General features: G+C 39.9%; 1 protein-coding gene across 1 annotated transcript in view; it reads right to left on the minus strand.

Moving 5' to 3' along the window:
• Window positions 1-3999: 3999 nt before the first annotated feature.
• Window positions 4000-23248, minus strand: part of Lrrc9 (leucine rich repeat containing 9) — a 67227-nt gene continuing 47978 nt past the window's right edge. The window contains exons 21-32 of the mRNA XM_041658442.1: window positions 22994-23171; window positions 20961-21181; window positions 19137-19259; window positions 15639-15769; window positions 14567-14675; window positions 13787-13926; window positions 12002-12138; window positions 10819-11036; window positions 9440-9508; window positions 6954-7094; window positions 6748-6768; window positions 4000-4062 (exon numbers count right to left, since the gene is read on the minus strand). Coding sequence (XP_041514376.1) covers window positions 6757-6768; window positions 6954-7094; window positions 9440-9508; window positions 10819-11036; window positions 12002-12138; window positions 13787-13926; window positions 14567-14675; window positions 15639-15769; window positions 19137-19259; window positions 20961-21181; window positions 22994-23171 — 1479 coding nt within the window. The 3' untranslated portion in view covers window positions 4000-4062; window positions 6748-6756. The remainder of the gene's footprint in view (window positions 4063-6747; window positions 6769-6953; window positions 7095-9439; window positions 9509-10818; window positions 11037-12001; window positions 12139-13786; window positions 13927-14566; window positions 14676-15638; window positions 15770-19136; window positions 19260-20960; window positions 21182-22993; window positions 23172-23248) is intronic.

Genomic DNA, 23248 nt, shown 5'->3' on the forward strand with positions numbered 1-23248 from the left:
AGGCTGGTTCCACAGGTCAGAGCTGCAAGGGTGGAGGTACAAAGAAGCAGGAAGGTGCGCAGTCCTTGGAAATTCAGTCAAGGAGGTATTGGCCATCTCCAAAGGAGCGCTAGGTGGGGAGGTTCTTATGACTGAGTCGGGCTTGGGGCTGGGTCGACATCGGAGACAAGGTAAAAGAAAATTTTAAAGAAAGTTTGGAATATTTGCAAAATTCTTTGCCTTCATGATTTCAGAGTGTCGAATTTATTTGCTGTCTAAAATACAAGCAAACTGCATCACAACTCTGTGAGGGCCAAGAGTCGGGAGGGAACACAGTCGTGGTTGCTCTGTAGTTATTTCCATGTTTTCTCACTAGTTTCTCACTTCCCACTTTCGGAACACTGTGCACCCTTAATTGTTATTTAAGCTTTTGAATTATTATACAAATCTATGAGGTTTTGGCAAAGGCTCCAGGTACATGGGAAGGAGGTCCTATGCTAAGAGCTTTATCCAGGGAGCAAAGTAAGCTGTAACAGTATGTGGTAATAGTCACTATTTTTATACGTACAAAATTTGGAGAGTTTTTAAATGGAGAAGAATGCTAACAACACACCGATAGCTTTATCTTCCTTCTTGATGGATCTGTTGTGACGTTCTGATCTGATGGAAGAGGAGGAGAGATATCCCTTCCAGTTGCCCCAGAGCTATTCTGTAGGGAGTTCTAGACCAGCCTGGTCTACATAGTGGTCTACAGAGGTCCAGGTCAGTCAGAGCAGTGTAAAGGGACACTGTTTCAACACCAAACAAGCATTTTCCCCCCAAAGAAAAACAAAATCCTTATAAAACTACCATGTATTGCTAATACTTGGTGTAGCTTACATTTTTGCTAATCAGTTTGATTCTTTAAAAGTATTCAAAGAGCCAGGCGGTGGTGGCGCATGCCTTTAATCCCAGTACTCGGGAGGCAGAGGCAGGCGGATCTCTGGGAGTTTGAGGCCAGCCTGGTCTACAAGAGCTAGTTCCAGGACAGGCACCAAAGCTACAGAGAAACCCTTTCTCGAAAAACCAAAAAAAAAAAAATTATTCAAAGAATGTAGATACCCAGAATTATGTGTAATAGGAAGTATACATAAAAAGGGGACATGCTTTTCAAACTAAAAGTTTGAGCAGTATAATCAGAAAATAGCAGAGTAAGGATTTTTCCAGAAAATCCTAAAGAACTGCTCTGTAATCTTGGAGAAAGACACACACACACACACACACACACACACACACACACACACACACCACACACATGGAAGTTACAAAGATGAAGCCAGGACTGAACTGATAAGAAGACAAATCAGCACCCCTAAAGACTACATTATACTTTCAATGATATTGAGAACAATTAGATATGCCCAAAAGCATGTGGATAGCAGAATTTTTTGAACAAAACATAAGTCTCATTATGATTAAAATCTTACTATCATAAAGATGTAGAAATATACCACAATAATAATTATGCCGAGTCTATCTCTTCCATTTGTGTGTGTGTGTGTGTGTGTGCGCGTGTGTGTAGCAGGGGTGGGATGGAGGCAGAGGTGTGGGTGGTGCACTCCCCGATGAGTGTGGTGTTCAGAGGACAGTGTTCAGGTGCGGTTTTCCTGCTCCATCACTTGAGGCCTGGTACCCTTTGAGCCAGTTCCCCAATACATGGCTCCTTCTAACAGGCTTCTCTCTAAAAACGGCAGTCATGTGTGGAAATCCCCTGCTCTGAGGAGTCCTAGACAATTTTGTAATTATCCTGAGACTTTAACAGAAGTTAATAGGAATACAGGAGACTCTCTCAAGTGGGGACACTATCCCCAGCTGTTCCAAAACAGAGGGAATGAGGATCTACAATTAGGGGCTTAGGTTCTTCTAAATTCTAATTAAAATGAATATACTAAATGAAATATTTCCATTTCCTGTTCTTTTAGTATACTCCATTTCTTAAAGCTCCGATTCTCAAACTCTTCTCTCCTGCTACCTTGATGAGTTCCTGATAATCCTGAGGAAAATGAGCTCCCTTTGGAAGACACTCTGTCTCTTTGGCAGGCACTGAGTGACTGCAGGGGTCTGTTATGTTTTAAATTCTCCGATTCCTGCTTTTAGCAGAATTCCCCGCTGGACTGGTTTTGGTGGTTGTTCACTATGCAGAAAATGTAAAATCATAGGAAGGAGTCAGGGGATTCTTGTCTACACTGTGAGAGTGGATCAGTCTCAACCCGTGCAGAGTTACACAGAATTAAAAAAAATACCACAGACAAACTGACAAAACCTGTAACACTAGAACCCAAATTAAACCACGTAATTTTAAGTTCCATTGGAAGTCAAATGAGATTGCTGTTTCAAATGAGGTTGTTTTTTTTTTTTAATTTTTTATTGTTGCTGCTGTTGTTGTTTATTGGTTTTTACATTCTCTCTGAAACTCTTTGTAAAAATACCTTCAACTTCAGGAGTCAAGGTGAAGTCGGGTCCCAAGAAATGGCTAAATCCAGCAGGCAGAATAACATTTGTTATTTTAATGGGAGAAGCTTTAACGTGACAGAACGGTCCACTGTCCACAGGAGAGCTGGTAACAGGAACGAACTACACAATAAAATACAACAGTTAAGAACATCTTACGTTGGAAGCGGAGTTAAACAGGCTTTCTTATCACAAGACCGAGCTGCACAGTCAACTTAAGGAAGTAAGTACTTTTACAGGCTCGCCTAAGCTCGGGATTGGAATCTGTCAATAGGACCAAGTAGAGCCCTGCAGGCATGGGGCTGGCTTCCCTCAGAATCGCAGGCTCTGCTTTTTCAGACTCTGTCCTACCCACTGCTAGGAGCCAGTGCCTGAAGGCCCGTCCTACTTCCAAAGCTCTTAGCAGGGAGGAGCCGAACTGTGAACATGTTTCCTTCGCAAGGGCTCTTTTTCTTTCTTCGAATATTTATTTTCCCTTTGTGTGTATGACTGTCTTGCTTGCCTGCATGTATGTATATGTGCCATGCGCATGCTGGCGCCAGGAGGGGTCAGAAGAAAGTGTCGGACCCTCAGGAACTGTAGATGAGTGTAAGCCACCAAGTACGTGGGAGCTGGGGACAGAACGGCTGTCTGCATACATGAATGCCTGCTCTATTTTCATCAGGACTGTGAGCTTGTTTAAAGTGATAAATTCTGAACATATGGTTTGACTTATTTTGAGAGACAGGCTTTTGCTATCTGTGTGAACTAACCAACTTGACTTCAGCAAGCATTACCAAGAAAGCAGCTTCGCCCGGGCACCAAAGCTCTACTGTAGCTAATGCTGTGTAGCCCTAAGTGGACCAACAGCTCGTTTATGGGGGTTTCTTTCTGTCACTAATTTGGCATGCTGCCAACTTTTCTATTAAAGCCAAACCCCTAACATGGTTGGGTGTAAATGTTTAGAGTTCAGAGCGGTCTTCGCCCTTCTGCTGTTAGAAAAGAAGCAACAACAACACCCAAAATAAAGAAATTTGAACTGAGAAACTTGAAATCTTTTATATTTTTGCTTATTATAAATAGCTAAAAGAAATCATGGCTCAGTTTTGTTCTAGCCATGAAAGTAAGAATTATTACTGAATTGTAAAATACATTTTAAACACTTCATTTATTTTACTGTGTATAGATGGATCAAGAATAATTTTAAATAAGATGTTTGCTTACATAATAAAATAGCTAAATTCTTTTATATAGCACTATTCAAAAGACAAGAAACTATGGTGAACAATTATTATAATGCTAGAGAAATGGAAAATGAGCAAAGCCAATTTCACAATTATATATAAAGGGTGTCTTAAAGTTATTGTAAGTGCTCTTTTGCTTTAAAATTTAGCAAGATGGCTTTAAAATAGAACTCATCCATTTTAATTAAACAATAGTTCTTATACGTGACCCTATGAAACCTCACATATGCAGTGTGGTAGAAGCATCTTCCCCCAAAGATGCCCACTAGCCTCATCTCTAACCCTATGAAGACCTTACCTTACATGACAAAGGAGTTTGCAGGTGTGACTGAGGTAAGAACTTTGAAGTGGGGAAATTACTCTGGATTACCTAGAAGGAGGGAGACAGAAGGGTCAGAGTGGGCCATGGAGCTGTGAAGATGGAAGCAGAGGCTGGCCTGATGCCACTGCTGGCTGAGGACCAGGAGCCACGGTCACCTAAGAGCTGGAAAGCGCACAGGGTAAGTTCCTTCCAGAGCATCCAGAAGGACACAGCCCAGCCAGTGCTTCCATCTGAGACCCAGTTTCAGATTTCTGACTTCCTGAACTATCAGTCACCATGTGCTACGTTAAGCCATGAATTTGTGATAATTTGATGCAAGAACAACAGAAAACTATTTCACGGGGCATGTGCTCTTTCAAGAGGTGGCTTGAAGATCAGAAAGAGGAGTTAATCACTGAACTAGATGTCACCTGATTTGTTCTCTGAAACAGTGAAGCCCAGGCAGGGACTTGAGCACAAGATGTTAATAATACTCTTAGCTACACTGGTTGTTAGGACTCAAAGCCAGAACTTTAATCTTTCTAACATATAGATTAATCTCCTTTTTAAAACTAATTTTTGTTAACATTTAATGATTATGAGCTCAAGGTTCCTATGGTTCTAACTCTAACTTGTTCTAGAAATGCCTTTATTAAAATATATGAAGATTAATTTTTAAAAATTGGAGTTAGTTAGAAAGTCAAAGAATTATTAAAAGTTGCAAGCTGAAATTAAATTATATCTGAGTGGTAGAACACATGCCTAATATGACCTGTGTTTGCTCCTCAGCACCACAAAAAAGAAGAAAACAATATAATACATATTTATCTTTTAACAAATTTCAAATGTATATATGTTTGATGAAGAAAAGATCTCTGCCTCTTTGGAGGAATCTATCAGGTAGCCTCTGTCAAGAATGACTTTGAACATCTGATCTTCCTGTCTCCAAGGGTTGTGGCCACAGGTGTGCACACCACATGCCTGGCCAAGGCCATCATCTAAGTGAGTGCCTTTGATTGACATTTTGCCTAACTGTTCTTTAAGATTTTGCCAATAATTTCCTCTGCTGGTTTCTTTAAGACAGCATGAATTTAAGGACATGGAGAAGATTTGAAGACAGTAAGTTCTCTAAAATTAAAAATTACTTTTCTTATATAGTTTCTCTAAATTTATCTTTTCTCCTATATTTTATATAATTTTTAAATCCCATCTCTAGTTTGACATTGTGTGTGTGTGTGTGTGTGTGTGTGTGTGTGTGAGAGAGAGAGAGAGAGAGAGAGAGAGAGAGAGAGAGAGAGAGAGATTGATTATTCTTTATCCAGACTTTTCAAAGTATTGAATTTGGTTTTTACATAAACATAGAAATCATAATTAAAAATTCAAATTTGTGTTTCATCTGTTGACTTAATGTAAAGCACAAGCAGGTTTTTGAAGAGATCAAGCCATCTCGCTATGAATACACGACACTATTGCTGATGGGAGAAGTAAAGCAAGAAGAGTTAAGTAGAAAGAGGTCCCATCTGTTTTGTAAAGGTCCTGAGGAGAATCTGTCTATCAGTACATACTAATCCAGGAGTTGAGCAAAAACCCAGCAGGAGGGCATCTGTCTGGAGCAACCTCACCTGTTCCTCCTTCAAGATCCTGTTTCTCTCTCTCTCTCTCTCTCTCTCTCTCTCTCTCTCTCCTCTCTCCCTCTCCTCTCCTCTCTCCCCTTCTCCTCTCCTTCTCTCCTCTCTCCTCTTCTCTTCTCTTCTCTTCTCTTCTCTTCTCTTCTCTTCTCTCCTCTCCTCTCCTCTCCTCTCCTCTCCTCTCCTCTCCTCTCCTCTCCATTCTCTCTCTCTCTCTCTCTCTCTCTCTCTCTCTCTCTCTCTCCTCTCCTCTCCATTCTCTCTCTCTCCCCCTCTCTCCCCCTCTCCTCTCCATTCTCTCTCTCTCTCTCTCTCTCTCTCTCTCTCTCTCTCCTCTCCTCTCCATTCGCTCTCTCTCTCTCTCCTCTCCATTCTCTCTCTCTCCCTCTCTCTCCCTCTCTCTCCCCCTCTCCTCTCCTCTCCATTCTCTCTCTCTCTCCTCTCCTCTCCTCTCCTTCTCTCTCTCTTGGCCTTTTTTTTTTTGATACAGGGTTTCTCTGTGTAGTCCTGGCTGTCCTGGAACTCACTCTATTGTAGACCAGGTTGACCATGAACTCAGAAACCTGCTTGCCTCTGCCTCCCAAGTGAAGATCCTTAAGGTTCTTAATGTAATCTTGGCTCCTTGACTGCAATGTCTTTGGGTTTTTGCTTCTAGTAATGTTAGTTTTACCCCTTTCCTCACCTGCTCCAGGTCTCTGTAACATCTCTTGGATTGCCCTAAAAGTCTCAACTGGTTCCACTCCCTGCTCCTGTCTCTTCTTCAAGCTTTGCAAGGGTTCAACGCTCATAATTCTATATCTCTGTGTAAAAGACACCATCTTTCTGTGTTAAATTTGGTCCTTAGAGGATGATCATGAACAAACAAAAGTGGCTAATGATTAAACTCCTAAAACCCTGTTTCTATTGTTTCTTCATTCTATAATTTTGTTCCTGTCATGGTCAGGTACATTTTAGGGCTCATGGGTAAAAAGCTCAGTAATCTTACAAATCTATAAGAATAGCAGCACACATCTATGTTAGATGAACTACATAGTCCAGAAAGTGAAAATGAAAATTCCCCTTGTTCCTCTCTGCCTAAACTGAAGCGATTTTATGGTTAGTTTCTATAAAACTGAGAGTTTCTTACCTTCTGGCATCACCTGAAGTACTGAAGAAACAAGCATTAAATAATCTGTCTTATATAAATGTATTATTAAGAAAAAAGAGCTGCTTTTGATAGTAGCCACTAAGTAAATACTATAATTTACAGAACCACAAATGCTTAAACATTTAAGTAAAAAATACATGATATAATGCTAATTTACAATAATTTATAATAAAAAGAAAAGTCACCGAATTTTTCTTGGCTTGTAGTTCAGAGAAATGAAACTCAGCCTTTGTCCTATCATCTGTAGTTATAGGAATTCCATCCAACATCTGTAAATTCGGCAGGCGGAATATGAGCATGTGGCGATGTGCCATTTTTCTACAAATCTAAAGAAAGGTAAAAATAATTGTTTATTCACCAAATCCCTTGCATGAGAAAATTCACCTTCAAAAGAATGCAGTTTTGGAAAGAACACAAAAGTGATGCATGACAGTTACTTTACAATCTTAGGTCGTGAGGTGGTGGTGCACGCCATTAATTCCAGCACTTAGGATGCAGAGGCAGGTGGATTTCCAATTCTGAGATCAGCCTGGTCTACAGAGCGTTTTCCAGGAAACTTATGGCTGCACAGAGGAATCCTGTCTTTAAAAAAAACCAAACCAAACTAATCAACCAAACAACCAACCAACCAACCAACCAACCAAACAAACAATATTAGATCCTCCAGGAAGAAACTTTTTCCTGGGAGGTTTCTCAATCTTCTGCTATGTCCAATGAAAATAGAAAATATTTCTAAACTAAAGCTACTGTTAAGAGGTTTAGTCTTTCTCCTTTGCTTCTTCCTTCCTTTTCTTCCCCCCCCCACTTTATCTCCCTTTCTCTCGTCTTTCCCCCCCCCCCCTCTATGTACCCTAGGCTGGTTTGAAGTAAGAGCCCTTTTGCTTCAGCCTCCTGGGTGCTGGTATCACAGGTGTGTGCCACCACACTTAGACTTTCGTCCCTCTTAAGTTCAGATAGCATTGCCCATTAGCTAGAGAAAAATCTCAGCCTGTGGGGAGAGATCTATGAAAGTTCATTTATAAATAATTAGTTTATGTGAAATTTTCCAAAAGGCCCTATTCAATATCTTCTGGTCTGTATGATTGATCTCTTCAAAGGGTTAACCTGCTATAAAAATATTGGCATATATGCAAAAAAGGTAGGTGGAAAGACTTCAGTAGAGTGGTCTGATGGTGTTGATTCCAGAAGGTTCTGCTTGCAAGGATGGCTCTTTCTTAGTGTTTGGTACCTGGACTTGGGCATGTGCTTATCATTCCTTGGATGATAAGGGTAGTTCACTATGTCTTGGTATTTACTAAAAGTAATAGTATTTGTACTCAACCTCTTTTCCATCTGGAATTTGGAACTTCAGTTCTTGGTTGAGAAAGGGTACCTATGTAATCAACTTCCAACTTTTGGACTGCTGAGTCTCTAAGGGGCTCCCTTGAATAAAGACATAGCATATAAGAGATGCCATTTTGTGGCTAAGTGAAGAGTGTGTTCTCTGTCCCCTGCCATGGAAGAGAAAGCATGAGGAAGCACACATACAGACAGATTCCTCCAGACTCTGTCTTTTTCCTCCTCATATCCCATGGTTGTGCAACTAATCTCAGTTCTGTGTCCCAATTGTGCCATTGCAACTGATCTCAGTCATGTGTCCTTACTGTGTTATTGCAACTGATCTCAGTCCTGTATCCTTACTGTGTTATTGCAACTGATCTCAGTCCTGTATCCTTACTGTGTTATTGCAACTGATCTCAGTCCTGTATCCTTACTGTGTTATTGCAACTGATCTCAGTCCCGTATCCTTACTGTGTTATTGCAACTGATCTTAGCCACAAGGAAAACATTATGCTCACGGAATCTCTTTAGAAAATCTCTAAAATAGTGGTGATCTTGAGGACCCCTAATATAGAAAGTATTCAGCACTGTCTGTAATGTCAAAGAACAACAAACTCTTTGAGATGAATGCATAAGCGTGGTAACTCACGCCTGTGGGTGGAGCACTCGGGAGGTTAGAGTAGGAAGATTACCGTGAGTCAGAGGCCAGCTTGGCTTGTATAGTAAGTTCCAGAGCAAGTGAAAAGGAAAATAGCAAGAACAAAAACAAAAACAGAAAGGGAAATGAACAATGTGGCAGGAGCATGTTCAGTGATGGAGAAAGACCTCCAAAACATGTAACAGCCAAACAAATCACTGACCACATTCTAGGTGACAAAGCAATTTTCTTAGAATATAGAGCCTGTTTTCTCTGACTGAAATGCTCCAAAACTTAAGGCAAACGATGAAGATAACAACTAGAAACTAGAAAAATGGACTTAAAATGACTGCAAATCTATGCACAGTCCTTAGTAATTTACAAATGAAGAGAAAGTCTTTTGAAGAGTAGAATATTTTGAGATAAGAAGATTAGTAAAAGCAACATATATAAAAACTCTCAGGGCATTGTTGGAGCAGTACTATGTAACCTACAGTATATTGATTAGAAATATATTGAAATTAATATTAAGTTAAAATGATTGAGATTAAGAAATATGAAAAGTAAAAATTTCTTTGAGAAATTTCAAGAAACTAAAAGAAGGAAATGATAAAGAACAGATGTTGATAAAATAGAAAGCAAACAATGCCCCTGATAAGGAAAAATTGCATATGATAATTGGGAAGTGAATAAGTCGAAAAGGTAAATACTCACTGGATTGCCATAGACAGTAAGCTCTCTGAGAGAAGGGATAACATCAAGCTTTTCCAGTTCTGCAATTTCCTATGTAAAAGGGAATAAATTATCATTTGGTTATCTTACATTTCCTAACATAAACCATGCCAAAGCAGTTTTATGCAAGCCTTAGATTTCCGGCAGCTCCCACTGGATCCTCTGAGCGAACCCCAGTGAAGCCTGTCAACTCCCACTGCATGGTTTGGAAAGATGACACTGCGATGTGGAAAGAAAGCCACACGGCAGGACTGAAAGATGACAGAAAACGTGTGTAGGAAGTTATAAGCCACCCTAGGGCAGAAATGGCAGCCTTTAGCCTAAGTTCAGCGGCAAAACAATCCATTTAAACTCAGTGGCCAACGCCATCTCAAGAATAAATATTGAAGGCTAAACTTCAACAACCACAAAAGCTCAGTCATTCCTTCAATGATCCATGAATAATCCCTATGATTTGCCACAGACTACCATACAGTTGTATTAAATTTTGACATATCTCTCGGTATGTATGTTTCTTACTTGTTAAGTCAAAAGGGACATCACTCATGATTTCCTTCTCACTTTGGAGAGAATTTCATATTATCTCAGAAAAGCCTTCTTGAACTTAGCAAATAGAGCCTTAGACAAATACTTAAGTGTCTAGGTCTACCATGTACCATGTGCTATAGTGATATGAATTCGGACCAGATGGACACAGGTCCTGCTCAGGCAGGGCAGTGTACAGTTCAGCCTGTCTTTGAAACTGCCTCAGAAGTATGGCGAGCAGGAGCAACACTGGTGAAGGCAGGTGTGTAGGTCACTACCAAAACGCTGATACAAACACAAAGTCTGTTAGGTTGTATCAACCCTTGTACCTGTATATGACCTCAGGAGACAGTCTAAGAAGGGCCAGTTGGTGCTTGCTGTACCCTAAGAGCAATGGCTCAGTTCTGGGTACAAGCTCCTACAGAAGGAAGACATGAGGGGGAAGAGCTGCAGTGTTAACGCCAGACCCGTGAGAGAGATGAGACACAAGGCGGAGTGAAAGGGCCAGAGGAAGGCTTCAGCAGAGACTCAGAGACAGCCTGGACCAAGAGCATCGAGGAGTAAGTGCGAACTGTGAGAGAGGAATGGTGAGACCAACTTCAGAACTCGACTAAACTAGCCTCGGTGGGCAGGTGCATGTTGTCCAGGTCATAAGCCTAGAAGGGTGAAAACCTCTTTGCAACAGAGCACAGCACGTGCCTTGTGAGATGCCCGAGACAGGCTTGTTAAACAGCAGCCACGGCACCCTAATTGGTGCGTTTGGGAGCTTTATGTCCAGATCACAGAGGATTTCAGCTATGTGAACCTCACAACGACAGTACCCCTAGGACCGTTACCTGGATTTTATTATATCCAAGGAAGAGTTTCTCCAGCTTGACCAACGATTGCAATTTGCCCAGCTCTCGCAGTCTGTTTTCCTCCAGGTGAAGGGTCAGCAGGGAACTCGGTTTGGCAAAAGCACTGTCATTGAACGCTCGGATGCGGTTATGGTCAACAACCAGTTCCTGAAGGACGATCAGGTTGTCCAGCCCTTCGACCTGACTTATCTCATTCCCTAAACAGTTACAACATGCTGCATGAGCCCCAGCTTATGTACCTGCCTTTACTTAAGTATTTATCAAACGATTTTCAAAGCTAAAAAAAAGGACACATTTTTTTGTCTCACAATTGTAACACAAACTGGCTTTCCCTAACCCCTAATGAGCAGCCTTTCCCCACAAAATTTTATCTACCCTTAGCAATCCATCTTGTCGATCTGTTAATTCAATGACAAAATTATCTTGGACTTGTTTTCCTCTCTTTCTGATATATCTAATTAGTCACTTAATCCTAATATTTATGACTTATTATTTTGATTGATACCACTGTGGGCCAGGCCATTATTGGTATATATTAATGCAACTCTGGATCAAAACAGCATATGCTTTAGAGTCAGATACACTTGGGCACCATGACATAGTGGTGCAAACTTGGGTATATTATTTAGCCACACGGAACCTCAATTATTTCTTCTTCCCACCCCCAGGTGTCCAACAGCAGGGAAACAGCTAAGAAAATATGACAGATAAATATACAATGGATCTTTCCTGACTTAAAGAAGAACAAGATTGTATTCTTTGCAAGAAAATGCACACAACTGGAGATAATCATGTTAATCAAATTAAAAGGTAGTCTCAAAACAACAAATCTCATATATGGTAGTGAAACCATCTAAGAGAACAAAGGGCACTGACTAATGAGGGGCAGAAGGGGGAGTCAAGGGAGGTAGAGAATACCCTCAACATACAATATATACGTGTATGAAAATGTCCCTGTAAATAGTATCAGGCACAATGAGTATATGCAATTAATTTTTAAAAACTTATTTGATAATATTCAGCTAAATTAAAGGAAAAATGCTTTCTATTATTAAATATTTGGTGTCAATGACCATTAGAGTAAATGATGAGGCTGGCACTTGTTTGTTAAAGCAAGATAATCCACTCAGTCACAGGACTTATGGACGGCATGTCTACTCACCCTGCAGAAAGAGGAATTTTAAGTTTCTTAGTCTGTTAAGTTGTAGCTGGACTAAGTTACAAATTCCGTTGTATCCCAAATGAAGAACCTCTAAACTCTGCATTATCGGAGCCATGTTTTCATTGCTTGCTGAATCTCTGAAACACACAGTTTGAGGTCGTAAGAACATTTGAAAGCAACTTTATCATAAAATAAGGTTTGAAATGTATTCTCTGTAAAGTGAAAGTAAGATGAAAGTTTGCATGAGCTTTTGCTATATGACAGTCGAGAGTGCTTTTATAATAATTTTATCTCTTAAATGTTTATATGGAAAAGAATTAAGTACAGAAAGCCACAATGGAAAGTGAAACCAATACAATCAGGCAAGAAAAAGAAAAATGCTGTATTCCATAACAAGTACGGTTATCTTCATTCTCAAAGGATATAATACCTGTATATATTAAATTCTATCAGACCTACCAAAAACACTAATAGAGCCAATAAATTACTCCATCAAAGCCACAAGATAAAATAATAAAAATAGTCTGAAGTTCCAATGCCAATAAAAAATTAAAAATAAAATTAAGAAGACAATTCTTATACTGTTTATAACAGTGTAAGAGAAAATAATTTCAGAACACTTTAGAATGATTCCAAAAATTAAGCACAAAATTTATACATAGATAACTACACATAACTGAATTAAACCAATGAATGCATCAGTAAGTAAATTTTTTTTCATGTTTGTGGATTAGAAGTCTGAATATTATTAAAATGAAAATTCTTTCAAATTGATAGGAGAGTAAATACAATCTCTATCCAAAGCTCTTTAAGAGAAAATGAACTGTCTTAAAATTTATAAAGAATTCAAAGAACTCTGCACATCCAAAAAATATTGAAAAAAAATAAGTTAGGGGGCTTACATGTGTATACCCATATACTGAAACAGTACACAGCAGGACAGTGAAGTTAATCAGTGGACCTTGCAATGACGAGAGATGGGTCTCAAAAAGTACGCTAGGAGGAGGGCCTGGAGGTGAAGGCAGGGGCATGGGGGATAGGGAGAAGGATACAATAGTAGGGGACAGAAGATAACCAGAGTATGGTATATACACATATGAAATGCCATAGTGAGACCCATTAATTAGTACAAGGTTAATAAAATATAATGCTAATAAAAATGAAAAGAGTACTTACGATATAATTCCAATCTTATACAATTCTAGAAAGAGGCAAACTCATAGGGAAAGTAAGCAGATCAGTGGCTATCGCCAAAGGCTGGTATGTGGGGAAAGGGGATTGCGAAGAAAACTGAGGGTGGTTTGAGGGGGCAGTTATTTCACACTGTGGTTTTAGTCATGGTTACAGGATGGAAAACATTTGTCAGAAATCATTAAATGGCACACTGAAGCTGGTGACTTTGTTATGTGCAAAGTGTACCTCAATAAAGATGGCGAAGAAACAAGGAATATTCTTCATAGAAAAAATGAAAATACTTTGACTTGGTGATACACACACACATTTTACATACACACACATCTCTGTCTGTCCATCTGTCTGTCTATCTAGCCATCCACCCATCCTTTTATAAACGTATAGGAAAGTTAGAGATGTATCTTGATCTTCACAAATGACATCTTTCCCATTAATGTTAGAATTGGGGGGACAATGACATAGACACAGTTCATCTTTTTATTTGTGAAGTTTATTTTCGGCATCTAATTTGTTAAAATAATTCTCAAAATCAGCCAAATATGTGCATTAGATTGGGTTGTTTTTAGTGCGTCAAAGAATTTTAAAAAGTACCTATTTAGTTTTGAGGTTCCTTGCTGTCCATAGCCGCTGGATGGCACTTTCTGGTAGAGCAGTTGTCTGTTGCTTAAGTGAGTCTGAGGTTTTTGTCTAGGCATGATTGATTCAATATGGTTATAGTTGAGGCATAAGACCTACAGAAAGAACACTTTATTAATCAAATGCCAATAATATATTAAAATGGGCTGACTAATACTTGCGATAGAGACAATAACTAGTAATATATTATCATGAAAAATAAAATAATTTATCCCAAAGTATTTAGATTTAGCTTGGAGTGTGTTTTCAATGATTATACATTTTGGAGAATCACTAGAGACAAAACATCCAAGACCTTAGCCAGCTACCCAGCTCTCCCGAGCGGCACTCCTGGTTTGTCTAAGCCTGATACAGATGAAATAATTCCTTAGAAAGTTTTCTGTTTCTGTGTGTAGAGGCCTTTAATTGCTGACCGAGTTGAAGCAATGAGGCTGCTTTGAGAACCCCTTATTCTCAGCTTCATTACATGTGTGCTCACTAGAGACATGGCCGCTCATCTCATCTCCTCCTGAAGAGTAAGATCTGTTTGTAAGTCAAGGATGTAAGATAGATCGTTAAAAAAATAAAAATGCTGGAAGGTAAGACTAAGATCTTTTTCCTTGATTAGTGAAAAACAATAAAATACAATTTAGGGAATAATTTTGACACCTTAATAAGGAAATGTATTTTAATGTAAAATGAAGTTTAAAGCTTGCGTGAAGCCTTTGAGAGCAAATCAAGCTTTCAGCCACGTGCCTTCACGTTGGGCAGGTGGATGAGGCCGCTGAACGAGGTCAGGTTGTTGTTCTGCAGGTTCACGCTGCACACATTCCTGAACTGGTCAACAGGAATCAGATCCACAGTCCTGAGTTAGGAAGCAAACACACTCATTATTTTAATAGGACAGGGCCAGTTCCTCCACAAATGTCTCCAAAGGCACAAAAGATCCTCACTGGACCAATTCTATGTAATGTCAAATAGTGGAGACTGATGTCCAGCTAAGTGTGAATTTTTATTGCACAAATATGAAGAAAATGACATAGAATTTGATTACTCAAATATCCCATACCTATTACCATTAAACAATCACTGAAGAAGCCACTTATACAATAAACATTTTTCAGTTGATTTACAGATTAACATGCAAGTTCATGAAATCACAGCAAACTTGACAGAGTGTCATAAAATAATCAGGTCCTAAACTTCCATGTGCATGTGGGAAGAAGGCTGCTTCTGAAGAGACAAGAAGTGAAAGGAACAGACAGGAAGGAGACAGCAGTGAGGGCACTGAGACCAGATGTTCTGAGATCTGCAGAAATCCTTCACAACGTTGGTTTCAATACTCATTTGAGAATGGTGATTGGGGTCTGTGGTCATGGAGAGGATGCCAGACAATTCTGGAGCCTGAACATAATAATTCCATATTCATGTTCTATCGTGCATCTAAGGATCCCATTAGAATTAATAAGGTACAATTAAAAGTGTTAGCAGGCTTTTTTTTTTATTACTAACTTTGATTTTTTTCAGATGTAATTACATTTTTGTTATTTCTTAAAAAATATATGAGTAGTAAACATTTTTAATCATGGTTTCTGATAATAAAAAAAAATTGGTCTACAGAGCTAGTTCCAGGACGAGCTCCAAAGCCACAGAGAAACCCTGTCTCAAAAAACCAAAAAAAAAAAAAAATTATTGCAGCATTTAAAAGGGTGTCGGAGACAGACTAGAACAATTATTGGGAGTGTTTGGAAAGGAGAGTCAGAAAAAATGTGGTTAATAATTACACATGTAATCTTAATGACAAATCCACACAACAAAGTGGTTATACCTGATGGATGACGAAGTCCAGTTTAGTTCTCGCATCTGGACAAAGTTGGAGTGTCCTTGTCGTTCAGCAATCATGTCAGACGTAAGTCTACCACCAAACAAATCTTTCGCATTCTCCATCTCCGGAGGTTCCTATGAGGACATTTAGAAGGCAATGACCTCTCTTACAGATGACCTCTGGTTCCAGACGCAAATGACGCAGACACACTTCTTATTCTTCTTCACAGCTACCCCACCCACCTAGCACACCGGATAGAGGAAACACACACAAGATGATACCAGGGCTCTACAGATTCCGGGGCTTGAGGAATGACACCATGATTCTGTTTTTTTTTTTTTTTTTTTTTTTTTTTGTCTTATACATGCCCAGCTGGGAAGCCCAAAAACAGAAGAAAGCCTAGAACCACCCAACTTTTCCTAGTCAGTGGACAAGCAAAGAGGAAGCCTGGCATGACAATAACTGTGAAACATTTAGATAATAATAGGCCTATTCCATCTAAGTACCAGAAAGTAAATGCTGGCCCCACCACGAACTATTGTCAGCCTGCAGCAAGGCACTCCTTTGCTTTTATTTTAACTATCTGCCCTCTTCAAACTATTTCTAAATCTAAACAATTTAATGAATGAAATTTCCATATCCAAATTTAATCCCATATTTTCAACTGCCTGCTTGATATCTCTAGCCAGATAATCTAATGCCTCATAAAATGTCGTAGGTCTGAAAGTGACTCTCTTCTTCCCCAAAGCTGCTTGTCTTCTACTCATACTGTATTTTGGGGCCTTTGGAGAATATCAGGGCTCTAAGGCTCATTAAGGGAAAGCTATTTCCTCCTGATCAAAAGCATGGAATCCACATCTGACCTGAGTGAAGACATGGCAGACCATGGTTTCCTCCCTCAAGAGTTAATTCACCTGGGTCTGTCAATTACTTTTCCAAGAGAGCACCCGCAGGAAGGTTTACTCACTTAAAGCCCTGTTAAGGAACTGCTGAGAATAATTATCCCTTAATGAGATAAGGTAGTTTTTCTTCAGGAAATACCACTACGTTGACCAGAAGAATGTAACTTTCTCTTTTTCTTTTCTATCACTTTCTTTTGGATACTAACCAAAGTCTAAGCATGTTTTTGCTGGCATTTTGGGTCTTCTTAATCCTTCTCTGAAGCTCCCTCCTTTTGCCATATAGCTACCTGCGGCCATGTGACTGGTCACTGACTTCCATTGCTGTCCTTGTTGACCTAACTCAAAAGGTGAGATTTTTCTCTCTTCCTCCTTTTCATAAACCCTCTCCCAATGGCTGCTGAGATTTCTAGTTTGCTTGCCCTGTTGTTTTCTCTTAAATGTTAGGAATATTGACCTTGAGCTTCCTAGTGAGTCTCTTTTAAAATTCTTTTTGGAAGGCTAAGAACCCAAAGAGGTAACCCCAACTCCCCCCAATCACACTAACACTATTGTTGCTGACTTTGTAGATACCTTTGCATGTTTGCTGCCCATGAGCGATAAATTCTGTTAATTTCCCCAGTATTTCTCTCAAGTTTCAGCTTTCTGTTTTTGTTTGTTTGGTTGGTTTTGAGACAAGGTCTTTCTACACATCCCTGGCTGTCCTGGAACTCACTATGTCAACCATACTGGCCTCGAGCTCACAGCCATCTGCCTGCCTCTGCTGCTGCCTCTGGAGTGATAGGATTAAAGGTGAGTGTCACCACATCCAGCCAGCCTTCTGAGTCACCTCCTTCTGGTTCAGTTTCTCATTATTTTGCTCCTGTAATATTTTAGTAATTTCTGAAAGACTGTTATTTGCTCTACTTCGGCATATACTGCTATTAGATGAACATTCTCAATATATGGTTCTGGATATATAATTACCCTTCTGAAAATATTTAGCACATTCCCATTCCCTTTAATTTGAAGTCCAATTCTCCAGCCTATTCTTCATGTTTCATTATCAATTCATAGATTTTTGACATACCCCATTCTACAAAGGACATATAGAAGCTTACAGGAAACATAATAAATAAGAAAACAATAAAAGCATAAACAAAATAATGAATATCAAGACCAAAAACAGCATAAGTTTGAACAGATAAAAACTAGGGTTAGAGACAAAGAGAATATAATATCCTTTAGAGTTGTCTACTATTGAACCATAAAATTGTTCCTGAGCTTTTAAGATGCTAAAATGAGAAGAAAAATACTTATAATACTTGTAATACCTATATAATACTTATAATACCCATCACCAACAAATAGAATAAGACCTTTCCCCCTACATTTATCTCTCTCAGGGCCCCTTTCAAATGCATATAAGTAAGAGGAATAAGAGCCCCAACACATTGAGAGGAAATGCAATGCTGGTCACATAAGACTACACATAAAAATCCACCCCTACTGAAATCGAGGGACTGACCACATCCAACACACACAGTTCTGGAGCATTTGTGTTTATTGGAATGACTACGCTTTGTTCAGTGAGACCCTGAAAAGATGGGGCTATAATTAATACTCTTCTCAGAGTGCTAAACTGTCCAGGGTTGTTTCTCAACTCTCTGAAATATTTGATGCACGTTTTTATTTGTTGAGAGCTAGGTACCATTACACTGGGAACTGTGTTCTTCCTGCATCTGTTGGACACTCACCCTGTTACATGGAGCTTGGGAGTCCTGCATGAACTTGCCTGTTCTAGAACCTGGTTCAGATGAGGATTTTGTACTCACCCCTAAGTCCCGTGTTCCCCATTTACTATTTTAAAGGAATCTTGCCATGCTACATTTTTGGGGTCAAATATAGTTCTTATAATTGTTAACACAGTTGCATTTTTCCAGGCACTAAGAAGCATTTCTTCAGCTGGGGTGATGGTGCTGTGGTGTGTGCTTTTCTTACTCCGCTCCATGGAATTGTGACACGTCAGCTGCAGTGTTTACTAGAGATTTCACCCAGGTCACACATTATGAAATCACACCTCTAGCTCTTGCCCTTCATTATTGTAGGTGTGTTTGTGCCATGACGTGCGCACGTGGAGGTCTCTGGGCCTTGCTTTATGTCCCCTGCTAAGCACATTAGGCTAGCTGGACCATGGCTTCTGAGGATTAATCTGTCTACCTCCATCTCACTCTGGGAGCACTGGGGTTACAGGTGCGGATTACATTTTGTAGCCTTACAAGGGATCTGGGGATCCTAGCTCAGCGCCTCACGCTTGTGCCATGCGGTCTTTGCCTGCTGAGCCCACTCTCACTGAACTCACTTTGGAGGCACTGAAAGCAGTGTATGAAGAGACAGGCACCATCTTTCTTCTCTGTCTCATATGAGATGATTAAGAATTGGTCAGGTAAGCGAACTGTAACATCCAGGTCCAAAAAAGAGCTTTGGAGAGGTAGACTTTAATGATCACAGTGAGATTTTAGTCTAATATCAGAGATGAGCAATATTTGAGGTGCTTGTGACCTGTGAGTATGCGCATACATGCACTGTAGATCAAACGGCATGATTCATACAAACAACTCACAATTGGGAGTCCATCCAAGGCCTTCAGTTCTGGAAGATGAAATATTACAAACAACCGGTAGTTTTCTTGGTTCCATATAATAATGTTTCCGTACATGTCTAGGATGACCAAGTTGCATAAACCCTAGATAATAAGGATATATTCAGTCTATGTATACATGCAAATCACACTCCAGCAAGTCATTTTTCCAGGGATTAGAGAATGCTGAATTTTAATATTTGAATTATCTATAATTTCATAAAATTTCAGTGCTTTTAATTATACTGGTTCCCAACAGAGATATAAAAAGTATATATCTGGTAGAAGAACTTCTTTAACAAGTAGTGCTGGGAAAACGCGACACCCATGTGTGAAACATCAAAATCGATTCCCGTTTCTCACTCTATAAAAGCATCAACTCAAGAGCAAGAGAAAAGGCTCAGTGGCTAAGAGCACTTATTCTTGCTGTGGACCCAGATTCAATTCTCAGCACCCACGTAGTGGCTTGCAAATATCTGTAATTCCAGTTCCAGGGCATGCGATGCCCTCTTCTGGAAATAGGCACCAGGCATGCAGACAGTGCACATACATCCAGGTAGGCAGATCACTCATACATAAACATTTAAAAAATCTAAAACCCCAAACAAAACAACATCAACTCAAAATGGATCAGACATCTTAATGTAATACCAGAGGTAAAGTTAGAAAACTTAGACAATGTGAGAGGTGAAGGTGACGGGAGTATCTACGGATGTCAGCAGCAGCAACGACTTTCTAAGAGCATGCCAGTGGCCAGGCACTCAGCAAGGGCTGACAGTAGGTGACAGTCAGGACTGCATACGTTAAGAAGACTTCTCAGAAAAGAAACATTCACCAGAATGAAGAGAAAGACTGAAGAATGGGAGAGACTCTGGGTTAATGACTAAAATATAGAAAAATGCCCAAACCATTAAAAATCCAAAGGGCAAATAATCCAGTCGATAAACTGGCACATGAACCGAATGGGCACACACGGTGAAGAAACTCAAATGGACAACAAAAGTAGGCACACGAACTAAGCAGGAAAATGCAAACCAAAACTACATGACAAACTGTCTTATCCCTGGTCAAAAATACTGCCAACAAGAAAACAAAACCAAGAGAAGAAAAACAAACACAAAAACCATTGACAGTGATGCAAGGAGAGAGACACTCTTATATGTGAACGACAGTGATGTAAATTATTCTAGTCACCATGGAAATTATGCAGACACCTGAACATGCATGCTGTTGCAGCAGGAGTCACGGAAGCTAAGTTACAGAATTAGCTCCTGTTCCCGTCAATGGATGAACAAAGAAAAGGTGGTGTGTAAGTATTATGTAGTATTCAGCCATAAAGAAGAACAAATGCATGCCAATTGCAGGAACTGTGGATTACTGTGTTCAGGGAAAATAATATAGCCTCAGGAAGACAAGCACTGTGTGCTTTTGCTCATATAGAGTTAGTGGGGAAAGTAGAAGGGGAAGAAGTATTAGGGGTGGAGAGAGGAAAAGGAGGAGGGGCAAAAGGGAAGGAGGCGTAATAAAGGGGGACGAATATGATCAAAGCAAACTGTAGGTGCCATGACAATGTCATAATGAAGCAAAGTCTTTTGCACAATTAAAACATGTTGGTAAAAAGTCACCCAATAAATCTACCAGGTTGCTGTCATACTGGTGGCCCTTGTGTATTTGCGTTAAATGAATGCAAACGTATTTCAATAAACCTTGATATATGAGCTTTCTTCTTCCTAGCCTGCTCAGTACATAGCATACACAAACAGCACAGGGTTTTAGAGGCGGAGACTTGTTAGCCCAGGCGGTCACCTTTAAGTTGTAGATCTCCTGGTTCACAGCTATGTAGTTGTTGCTTATGTACAGCTCTATCAGGGTGAACATCTTTTGTAAAGCACTCAGAGATGTGATCCTGTTGTTCTCGAGAGAAAGGGAGTGGAGATGCAGCATGTTGTCGAAAGTGTGCTTTTCCAAGCCAGTGAGCAGGTTGTTGTTCATGCTGAGGCGGCTTAGTTTGGTCAGCCTGGCGATGCCTAGAACATCAGGAAAGTCAAGGAGCTGTTCAGACAGCAGGTTAGTGTCACACACAACAAGCTAGCCACTGCACCAGGGCTTCTGCTCGTGAATTTAAGCAACTTTAAGGAACATGGCAATAACCCATTCCATCATTTCTTCCTCTGTGTTCCAGGACACAGCTGCATGCAGAAAGTCCCACTCACGCATCAAATTCTGATTCTGAATTTCTAAGTAGATTCATTTTTCTTAGGTGCTAAAGAAAGGCACTTTGTAGGCAACAATTTCTCCTTCAAAAAATAAAGATAAAATAGCTGCCAGCTCTCAGATTAGAACACCAAAGACTAGAAACCAGAGCAAGAGACTCTGGAAATTATGGAATTGGCTGTATCAGTGAAAATCATTTGGTTCAGTTCTCATATTCCATGCTTAAAATTAGTTTTAGAATGAAACTTAGAAGCTGGCTGCTCCCAGCAGACTCTAACTGTAATGTTTACCCTGTACTGCAGGCAGTGGAGAAAGATGAAGGCAGGAGAGAGCTGTGGAAAGCTGGGCCCCCATCCCTGTTTTGTTTTGTTTTTTTTTTTTTTCCAAAGACAAGGTTTCGATATGTAGTTCAACCTGGCCTCAAAATCGCAGTTTATATCTGCAGACTCAGATACCTGAGTGCTGGGATTGCTGGCATGTATCACCACACACCGGGCAGACAGGGAAGAACTCTGGAGTCATAGTGGGCTTCAACTGCATCACACAGGGCTATAGGTAAATGGCATAAGCACACCTCCATTTCCCATCCATACAAAGGGCATGTCAAACCTACTCTTAAGGGGCTATGGAATTAAATAGAATGGTTTTTTAGAAAGGGAGACTAGAGACGGTTTTTAGCAGGTCACAGAAGATTTCTATCAATTTCTTCCCACTAAAGTCTCAAGTGAGGGTCAGGAGAGAAGCCGAGACAGTCACAGAGTATTGAATTTAGTATATTTCAGAACATGTCATCTAAATGCCGGGCTTTTTAGCCACAGACAAGCACAGACTAAAGTGATCTGAAGAATCTAGAATACTCTGTTGAGGAAGGGAATTTTGTTTTACTCTCTGGTATAAGATAAATGTTTTTATATTATACTCAAAGTAGTCAGAATATACTCATTTCATTATGACCGAGGCCTTGTTAAAGCAGAGTAATTGTTTGTAAGTGAAGTCAAATGTGTACAGATTTTCCATTGTTAATTTCCAGGAAGTATAATTTTCACTTTTGCTTGCATTTACATTTCTTTTTTTAAAATATTTATTTATTTATTATGTATACAACATTCCTTCCATGTACACCTGCACACCAGAAGGGGGCACCAGATCTCATTACAGATGGCTGTGAGCCACCATGTGGTTGCTGGGAATTGAACTCAGGACCTCTGGAAGAGCAGGCAGTGCTCTTAATTGCTGAGCCATCTCTCCAGCCCTCGCATTTACATTTCTAAATATAACCTTAATTCCTTATCTTACAAAACGTAGGGGATGGGTTGATCTTCTCCAAGGTAAGCCCCGTCCATGCATTCCTTCAGTGCTACAGATGTGATTGGCCACCTTGCGTCTACTCACTTGATCCGGTAATAGATGGCAGTCCCCTGCACTAGGAGAGGAAAGAGGCCTAGGGAAGAGTCCCGAGGCTCCTCATGCTGAGAAGTTCATCAGCAGTACTGTCAGGAGATACTCAGAAGACCCTGACGTAGGCCTTCCTCAAGTCTCTCTAGATATCTTCCCCTTTGGAAATTCTGTCCTTAGCGTTACTGAGTCACTGAGACTTGATGATTTTTACCAAGCCTCCACCTCACCTTCTATTTTTGAGATGCAGTTGCCATCTAACGTGAGCTCCTCCAGGTTGACACAGGACTCCAAGCCTTCCATTTTGGAGAGATTGTTATTGCTGAATGATGCCCATTTCAAATTCTCCAATTTTTCTAGATTTGTGATTTCAAAGAGATGTTGTCCATCTAAATTTAAGGCAGTTATCTATACAATAATTCATATTACATGTTACTTCTGAATCTTGCAAACAAGTTCAAAATTATTAGATTTAAAATGCTAAC

Source organism: Microtus oregoni, unplaced genomic scaffold (genome assembly GCF_018167655.1).
Source record: "Microtus oregoni isolate MIOR12 unplaced genomic scaffold, Mior012 000009F_ref0000495, whole genome shotgun sequence".
Classification (NCBI taxonomy): Eukaryota; Metazoa; Chordata; class Mammalia; order Rodentia; family Cricetidae; genus Microtus; species Microtus oregoni.